Genomic DNA, 9,875 nt, shown 5'->3' with positions numbered 1-9,875 from the left:
TAAAGACAGTGGACACTATTGGTAATTGTCAAAGACCAGTCTTCTCACTTGGTGTATCTCAACATATACATAAAATAACAAACCTGTGAACATTTGGGCTCAATCGGTCGTCAAGTTGCGAGATAATAATGAACGAAAAAACAACCTTGTCACACGAAGTTGTGTGCTTTCAGATGCTTGATTTCGAGACCTCAAATTCTAAACTTGAGGTCTCAAAATCAAATTCGTGGAAAATTACTTCTTACTCGAAAACTATGTCACTTCAGAGGGAGCCGTTTCTCACAATGTTTTGTACCATCAACCTCTCCCCATTACTCGTTACCATGTACGGTTTTATGCTAATAATTATTTTGAGTAATAACCAATAGTGTCCACTGCTTTTATAACGGCCCGTCCTTGGAGCAGCTTGGTAGACCAAGCTCTCACGTGACCTTGCAAATATCATGCGCCTAATCTATAAATCAAAACCCAATTCTACTGGCCTACACCATTCCTAAAACTTAAATCTGGCTGGCCCATAAAAATCAAAGGGAAGATTTTGCTTGATTTTGAAGGCTTGAGAACACCCCCTGTACCCTAAGTCTGCATCACTGACATCTTCATGCCTTGCCCAAACAAAACAAAATATCACTATTTTTTGTTAAAATGTATAAATGGTTTGAGGTAACACCACAAAACGCAAACAAAACACACATTGATACCTCACCATGCATTGCCTAAATCCTGTATATTTGTTAATTATCAGAATAAAATTACCTGTGGGTGGTACATTTAAACTATTCACTTGCAAAATAATCAAATGACTCATTAATCATTACGAATTTCTTGGCCAATTTCATAGCGCTGCTTAACAGTAAGAACATTTCGTGCTTACTGTACTTTAGCAGAAAAGTGTTGCTAATGTGCAAGCATAAGCAGTTACCTGGCGCTTCCAACATGAACTTGCATGGTTACGCCTTTCAAAAACACCGGAAGGTTATCATGCCTTTTCGTGTGCTTATGATAAGCAGCGCTATGAAATGGAAATTAAAAACGATAACAATCATGACGCAAAGGGAATATGCATTCTATTGGTTTAATGAGCATGTGCGTTTTCTGCTTGGAGTAATTCAACCAATCGAATGTGTTCCCTTTGCACCGTGATCGTTATCGTTTTTGTTATCGCTGCAGTGTGCCTCGGCCTTAAGAACAAAATCGGCGATTAAGGAGCTCTATGAAATTGGCCCTGATGTGTTCATATTGGTTCGCAGACCCTGTGAAAGATGCTGATGGAGTGAAGCTCCAACCAGAGAAGAGCAAAGACGTTTTCATGGAAGAGGATGAAGTGACACGGTGTGCGGGATGAATTACGGAAACCATGCATAGCGATAAGACCTGTGCCGTAATACCTGTTGGAGGGGTAAGGAGGGTTAATAAAAATAATAGTTTGTTGTCTTGTATATAGCCTTTTACACACCCGAAGGGCGTCTCAACGTGCTTCCAACCTTATGACCCCTGGTCACTGGGACATTTAATTCATTCCTTATTTATAATTGATCTCAGCTCCCTGGGGAGTATACAGACTGCGCAACACATAATATGCGCTATTAAGCTGAATCAATCACAAGAACCTTCTCTGCCCACACAGGTACCCATTACCCTCTGGGTGGAGAGAAGTAATTATTGTTAAAGTGTCTTAATCGGGAACACAAAAGGAACACAAGTGTCACGACATTTTTAAAGGAAACAACTACTCCAGAAGCTCCAAAATATTCTGAAAAACAATGGCGTAGGTGGGCAGGTTTTTTTTTTTTTGGGGGGGGGGGGGGTGGGGAAATACCGACCCGAACTGGTAAAAGGATAATGCTGACATACCTTCTCTTGCATCTTTTCAACGGCATGTTTAATTTAGCAGAGACATCAGCCATACCATGATCGTGAACCCCTACTGGATTCACAAATGGCTGACTGTTGGGCAAATCTTTCTCCTGAGGGACGACCACTTTCTCTTTTTCAATGGCCTCTATTGAGGCTAAAGTCTGTTGATCATCTTTGGTTAAGACCATGGCCTCATCGAGGTGTACCTCGAGGCTGAGCTGACAGGCTGGTACATTGGGGTCTCCCTGGGTAAAAAAACAACTGTAAGTTTATTTCACGTTATCACTTGCGGATTAAATACATTATTCATTGGACACCCACAACCGTTGTGTTGCCACCTTGGCTAGTTTTGTCATGTTGGCTGGGCTTTTTAAATCCTGTCCAGTTGGTCTTTTCATGTCCTTGCATATATATTTTCCCAGGGCTTTTCTGGGGTTCCATGTTGCAAATGGGCAGGACACCCTTCTTCGTAAAAAAAAACAGGTGCAGTTACAGAAAAAACAACTTCACTGCGGTTCAGCTTCCAACCAAGTCAAAACCAATGTCGTGTGACATGGTTGAATAAACACAACACTTGAGGCTGATACATTAATAAGTCAACTCAATGTGTACTGTTGCAGTATACTTTAAGGCCGAGTCACACTGCAGCGACAATGAAAAAGGTAACGATCACGACGCAGAGAGAATGCATTCTATTGGTTGAGTTGTTCCACGCAGAATACGCACACGCCTATTCAACCAATGGAATGCGTTCTCTTTGCGTCGTTATCGTTCTTGTTATCGCTGCAGTGGGACTGGGCATTTAGACTGTTCACACCACCAAATGTGTACTTACAGTGACCTTGTATCCTCGTAGCTTGTCCTCTTCATACTTGAGACTGATTATCTCAATGCCATGTCCCCCGTAGGTTCCCTTGAATAAGCCTGGCTGAATTGGGACATTGTCTAAGGGGCCGGGAAGATGAAGTTTCTGGAAGGCACAGTTTCCACTGTAACAAAAAAATCCAGAAAAGACCAATGAGTGATCCCAATTAGTACATTTTTGTTCATGTTTCTTATAGTAATAAATTGTTCTTATATAATGCATTTTGCAATACTGTATCAATGCGCTTTACATTAGTGCCCGGTCATTTGGCCAATAACATTCCTTAATCTTTCTCAGCACCCAGGGGTGCTGAGACCCTGAGATGCCTTGGCTCCAAAGGCTTTTTAAACACAATGTCAAACTCTAACCTTGCAGGTACCAAATTGAAATTATACCCCTTAGTGAAGAGAAGTAATTATAGTTAAGCATCTTGCTCAATGACACAAGTTTCATGACCGGGATTCAAGCCAACGCTCTGATGACTCGACCACCAGAACTTGAATTTGATGCTCTTAACCACTCGGCCATGACACCCTACTAGTAGCTAGATCAAGGCACTTTACAATTTTACTTTGTAATTTATTGTTGTTTACTCGACAAACTTTGACCATTCCTCAAACTTTGCTTAACTTAGCGCTAAGGGGTAAATCCAACACAATACTGTCTCAGCCCTCTCAGGTTCCCAGAGAGTAGGTTCCAGTCCTGGTTTTGACACTTGACCAGAATGGCTTCATCCTTTGGATTGAACTTTACAGCAGTAAGTTCTGTGTGTTGTGGAGTGCACATACGTTATTTATAGCAGTGGCTGCTGAATGTGCCGTAGCGGCACCTTGTAAACCGTATAAGGTGTTACATAAAGTTGGCTCAGGTGGTTTCTTTCCCCTCCTTTCACCTCTAGAGACCAGTTTCGAATCCAATCTCAGACCAGACCCTTGCATGTAGGTCAGGTTTTTAGTCCCCAACCTGTGATTGCATGGGTTTTACCCATTAGGATTTTCCTCCCACATCTAAACATACATTTCTTCCCATCTCCATTTTGTTATTGGCGTTTGCCCTTATGGATGTATAAAGACATATATACCAAAAAATATATGACAGTCCCATGCAATGACATCTATAGTATACCATGCTTTGTTTGAGACACCCCTAAGTAAAGCGCTGTATAAAAACAAGTAATTTTGATTAAAATAGAGTGCAGTAGACTTACTCATATTGATTGAGAATGATATATTTGATGCGAAGCAGTTCTATATGATGGTCATAGTTGAATAGTAACAGCTCTCCATCTTGAGCTCCGATCTCTTCACGAATCCATTCCTGTAGCTCCTTCAAAGACAAAGTATGGAAAGAAACAATACACAATAAACAGGAACTACAGCTTTACATCACATATTCGAAGGATGCAGTTATAATTGTTAAGTGTCTGCACAGCAGCCGATTTCACGAACTGCTAGGATTAATCCTATCTTGAGTTAGAACTTAAGTGATCTTTCTTTTTCATGCTGTGATCTCATGAAATAACAATAGTTTTTGTTCAATATCTTGACTTACTTCTTGCCTGCTCTCGTGGTATCTATGCTTCTCTGGTTTACAACACTTCAGAACGAACTCCCCCTCAGAGTTGCCCTGTCATCAGGATTTGAAAAAAAACCAGGGTTTATTAGTCCACCTCTGGGACCCTGATTCGATTCCTACCAGGGGCACTATAGGATTGGCTTTTCAGTCCCTACCTGACTGCAGGGAATTTCCCTTTAATAATTCCCTGGGGCGTTCCTCCCACATCTTAAACTAAAATTTCTTGATCGTCTTCTTACTTGTACAGATGCTGCTGAAAAGGCTTTGACAAGTATTATTGTAGATAGACATATGGATAGATAGATATAGCTGTTAAAGGCAGTGGACACTATTGGTAATTACTCAAAATAACTATTAGCATAAAACCTTTCTTGGTGACGAGTAATGGGGGAGGTTGGTAGTATAAAACATTGTGAAAAATGGCTCCCTCTGAAGTGCCATAGTTTTCGAGAAAGAAGTAATTTTTCACCAATTTGATTTCGAGACCTCAGATTTAGAACTTGAGGTCTCGAAATCAACAATCTAAACGCACACAACTTCGTGTGACAATGATGTTTTCTTATTTCATCATTACCTCGCAACTTTGATGACCAATTGAGCCCAAATTTTCACAGGCTTGTTATTTTATGCTTATGATGGGATACACCAAGTGAGGACACTGGTCTTTGACAATTAGCAAATGTGTACCTTCCCTTTAAAACATGTTTCTGACTCACTGGTAATATCTGTAGCTTGTGAGGCCCATTGGGTCCCTTCAGACACTCAACCTGTGCATAACCTTCACAGCTTAGTTGTATCTGGAACAGTTCCTTGACCCGTAGTGGCATACACACTTTGGGGTCGACCGGTGGCAGATACTGTGTCCCCCGAATAGCACCATCAAGAATCTAGGGGTAGAAAATGTTTTTGAATTAAGTTTGGTTAGAATTGTTTAAAAGATGCATTGCCCATATTTGGAAAATGGGTTCAAAATTAACGTTCACATGCCAATGAAATTAGAAAGGTTGTATGTTTGAGTATCAACTAAATAATTGGTTATAAAACATGCGAGCATTTTTGTTTTAATCAGGGTTCTAATTGGCTAACAGGCCAATTGGCCCATCACAAGAATAAGCACGTTAATGAATATTCATGGCACGTGTGACCTCTTCACTTACATTGTGGTGGAGAGGTTTATGTGTTTCAATGAGCATGAAAGCCATACAAATGGGGGCTCCAGATGGGTTCAACCATCCTTTCTCTATGGTTCAACCAATGCCAAACAGGTTTCAGGTATTAGGGGCCATACAAAACTTAGTATCTGGTGCTACAGTATGGAGGTGCGGCTAGTGCTTACAATCCCACCAGCAAATAGCCATCAAATTACAGAAACTCTATGCAAGGTTGATTCACTATTTACCTTAATGGTAACAAGTCCACCATAGGGTCCTATCTGTGGCTGCCACACTCCAATAATGTGACCATAAGGATACAATACTGAGGTAACAAAAAAAGAAGGGAGAAACGCAAAGAGAAATTTATCTAAAATTGATATTCGTGTTTCCCTCAATGCAAGTGACTGAGTTAGCCCCGCCCACCATATCAACTGTCTGTTTTTAGAACCCTTGCATTTAAAGCCGCAATCGTAGAGGGCAACTAATTGAAATATGCAAGCTGGAAAGCTTGACACAAAAGACATGGTACAAGTGTTGATACAAGATAAAAAACAAACCCCAACAAGTCGCAGAAAACAAACCTTTTGAGTAAACAATCCTGTAAGATTCAAACATCCATCCTCGTAGATTCTCCTCAGTGAAACTGTAATCTTTAATAACAGAAATCAATCAATAAACTTTCATATTCATTATCAATGGCATAAGAAGACACGAGGATTTGAAATGTAGTGCACTTTGGTCTGCATAAAATTGGCGACAACCATCTTGACCCCTAGATAGATGCAAGATAATAGACCAATGGGGATTCAATTAAAACAGGTCTCACCATCCAGGGTAAAGGAGGAATAAAATGTAAAAATTATATGAAAATAAGTACAAGTCCCGAAGCAAGATCAATATTTCTTTACTCTTCTAACTAAAAAGACAAAAGCCAACAAAGTAATAACTAATTTATAATAAACAGCGATGTTTCGCCAAATGCCCCCCAACTTCCACCAGCCTAGTTGCCATAACGTAACCCTCCTGCCTCGATCCGGCTTCGCTGTCGGCAGGAGGGTTCATTATCGGGTCATTCCGTGTCAAATCAACCAGTGGTCCCCAGGTGACCCTCTCAGATTTTGATGAAACTTCATCAGAATGATTGGATGTTGCAAAAATGAACACATACAAAAAAGCTAAGTCATATTCCATGTCGTTTTCGAGATATGACCGTTTGAAATTTGGCCGAGGCGGCCATTTTGTGCTCGCGCGAGACGCGAAAAGTGATTTTTTTGATAATTTCCGACTTTGAAAGCTCATAATTTAGTTTTTGTACCAGGTAGAGAGCTCAAATTCAGTATTCCATCTTACTTTTTGCCAAATTTCATGAATCTGCACTCAATTTAAATGTATTTCCTTTAATTTTCTAGTTATGGTCACCCAAAGTAGGCACTTTAATCAGCCGAAAATGTTTTTTGTGATTTTTGGGGTCACCCTGTGCCCACATGAGGGGTCAAATAAATCCTATATTCCCTAGGTATTATCTATGGGAGCATGTTTATACCCATAAGCAATTATAAGCTCACCAATGCAATAATTTAGAAATAGCATGGGCCCAAAGTTGGTTCCAGCCAGAAAAAGGTCAAAAAGACCCCGCCCGTCTTGACCCCGGTTGACCCCGCGATCAATTGAAATGTTTTTTGAAATTGATACCAGTTAAACATATATATTATATCTACTTATACACCAATTTTCAGCTTTGGCACTCAACTCCTTCATGGTGTGGTGGCAATTTGAATATTATATGTTTTTGGCACATTTTAATGTAATATCATACAGTATACATGTACATGTACATTCATGTACACATGTACAATACATGGTAAAATATGTTTGAAGCTTGTGTAACTTATTTTTTTCTGGCTAGCAAAAAAGTAAGTTTATTTGTGTTATTGTTTTTAGAAATGGGTTGATGATGCATGTTTTTAACTGCAATAAATAATTTAAGGCAGGTACCACAAAGTGCTGCAAAATTCTCCCATAACACACACAAAATATTGGAACCATACCCCAGTATGGAACCATACCCCAGTGTACCGTGTGTAGTTTCACTTGAAACATGGATCAAACCACACAATACAAATTAAATCTGCCAGTACTTAACACTAACTATCTGTCATATTCTTCTCTGGTTTTAACCCAACCCCAGTCCCCTTTGTTTCCTCCATGCTATGTTTATGCTGGTTAAACTTTCCAATCACATGGTCACCTCATTTGCATATTAAACGCTGGTATTACTTTCCATACACTACTTTTTTAGAACAATACTTCTCTAATGTGTATCACATGCAAACACTCATTTCTCAAACAAAATATGTACTTGTGTATCACGCAGACACCACAGATGCCAATGCGTTGATGTTACTTTTTGCTAGCCAGAAAAAATAAGTTACACAAGCTTCAAACATATATTACCATGTATTGTATGTGTACATGAATGTACATGTACATGTACACTGTATGATATTACATTAAAATGTGCCAAAAACATATAACATTCAAATTGCCACCACACCATGAAGGAGTTGAGTGCCAAAGCTGAAAATTGGTGTATAAGTAGATATAATATATATGTTTAACTGGTATCAATTTCAAAAAACATTTCAATTGATCGCGGGGTCAACCGGGGTCAAGACGGGCGGGGTCTTTTTGACCTTTTTCTGGCTGGAACCAACTTTGGGCCCATGCTATTTCTAAATTATTGCATTGGTGAGCTTATAATTGCTTATGGGTATAAACATGCACCCATAGATAATACCTAGGGAATATAGGATTTATTTGACCCCTCATGTGGGCACAGGGTGACCCCAAAAATCACAAAAAAACATTTTTGGCTGATTAAAGTGCCTGTTTTAGGTGACCATAACTAGAAAATTAAAGGAGATACATCTAAATTGAGTGCAGATTCATGAAATTTGGCAAGAAGTAAGATGGAATACCAAATTTGAGCTCTCTACCTGGTACAATAATTAAATTATGAGCTTTCAAAGTCGGAAATTATCAAAAAAATCACTTTTCGCGTCCCGCGCGAGCACAAAATGGCCGCCTCGACCAAATTTCAATGGGTCATATCTCGCAAACGACATGGAGTATGACTTAGCTTTTTTGTATGTGTTCATTTGAGCCACATTCAATCATTCTGATGAAGTTTCATCAAAATCTGAGGGGGTCACCTGGGAACTTTTCTGAAAACTGGTTGATTTGACACGGAATGACCCTATCGCAACTACCACCAGCCTCTCTTTTTTTAAGTGCTAGTTCGACCGAGAATGTCAACATTTCGAAAAAAGGAGTACAGCGCCCCAGTTACTGGGTCCAGTGTCCACTGCCTTTAATTAAGCCTACTTTCTTTACAAGTTCAAGTAAGAAATTGGCTAGCTCCAATAAGGAAGGGCCAATTTACACATTATTATACGATCGATTACAAAGTGGGTTGGCCCATTGGCTCTATTTTATTTATGGGGCTAGAATTTCAAATGAGCCACGTGTACCTTGTTTACAACGATGCTGCCAAACCGATTCTATTTTGGTTGCTTCGTAGAACTGTTTACAAACAAGTGCTACTCTGGAAAGCGTTGGGCCCGGTAGCTTGGACAGTAAATAAGACAGTAACTCCGGTGGTAAATCGGTGATCGAGGTCATTGTTGTTAAAACTGGTGTTCATCGACGGCGGCCGTCACCACCACACAGGAACGGCCTCTTTGAATCTCTGTTTTTCGTTAGCTGGTCGAAAACATTATTTAAAAATGTCAAAATCTATCTCAGCCCGGCTATGTAGAGATAAGATGAATGGGTTATAAATTAATTGACATTACGAAAATTAATCGGTGGCCGGCCGACACTGTTTATGCAAGCCCGCCGCCAACGACTAAGATTATCCAGGTTTGGAAATAATGCAGTTGGTCAATAGAGGTCGCAAACTCCTTTCATTGAAAATGTTTTGTTTCCATCAAGAAAATAGAGAAGAGAGAAGTTAATTATAGATATAAAGTAAAATATAAACTTGAAACTCCCATTTACGATACAAATACAAAGTGTGAATACGTCTTAATTTAAACACCAACACAAATTACCGTATAGGGCGTTAAAAACAATTAAGGTCATGTTTTATTTAGTTTCTCACGATCACTCAGCTGAGGTTCTACCTCTGTTGATGAAATGTTCAGCCGAAAACACCAACACTGGCTTCACGCCAGCCATGACTAGGAGATAACTCACAAACATCAAACACCCACAAGTCCAATGAAAGAACAAATAAACTCACGGGAAGCACATTAGGCCTAGACAGGTCTTCAAAAAAGCGTTCAGGTTCATCGAGATTAGCATAATTATGAGCCGCTTGAATGCCAAATTGCCCCCATAAAAGTCAGTGAAACGTTAACTTT

At 39.7% G+C, this 9,875-nt stretch overlaps 1 protein-coding gene across 1 annotated transcript; it reads right to left on the bottom strand.

The window, feature by feature from the left end:
* Positions 1 to 310: 310 nt before the first annotated feature.
* LOC117289678 (F-box only protein 31-like) lies at positions 311 to 9,329 on the bottom strand. Its single transcript, XM_033770907.1, has 9 exons — positions 8,982 to 9,329; positions 6,033 to 6,101; positions 5,697 to 5,773; positions 5,014 to 5,184; positions 4,274 to 4,348; positions 3,930 to 4,048; positions 2,693 to 2,846; positions 1,855 to 2,102; positions 311 to 1,388 (listed from the first exon to the last, which is right to left on the bottom strand). The coding sequence occupies exons 1-9, from the start codon at positions 9,130 to 9,132 to the stop codon at positions 1,235 to 1,237; spliced, it is 1,218 nt and encodes a 405-aa protein (XP_033626798.1). The 5' UTR covers positions 9,133 to 9,329; the 3' UTR covers positions 311 to 1,234.
* Positions 9,330 to 9,875: the final 546 nt, after the last annotated feature.

The sequence above is a fragment of the Asterias rubens genome, chromosome 4 (assembly GCF_902459465.1).
Source record: "Asterias rubens chromosome 4, eAstRub1.3, whole genome shotgun sequence".
Classification (NCBI taxonomy): Eukaryota; Metazoa; Echinodermata; class Asteroidea; order Forcipulatida; family Asteriidae; genus Asterias; species Asterias rubens.
This window is presented reverse-complemented; position numbering and strand designations above follow the sequence as displayed.

What these genes read in the sequence shown, in the direction of transcription:
- LOC117289678 (XM_033770907.1), bottom strand. Translation starts at nt 9,132, where the DNA reads ATGACCTCGATCACCGATTTACCACCGGAGTTACTGTCTTATTTACTG. An exon ending in GCAGCATCGTTGTAAACAAG is followed by an intron (nt 6,102 to 8,981) that starts GTACACGTGGCT and finishes CTGTTATTAAAG; the next exon opens with ATTACAGTTTCACTGAGGAG. An exon ending in ATCATTCTCAATCAATATGA is followed by an intron (nt 2,847 to 3,929) that starts GTAAGTCTACTG and finishes TTTTTGTTACAG; the next exon opens with TGGAAACTGTGCCTTCCAGA.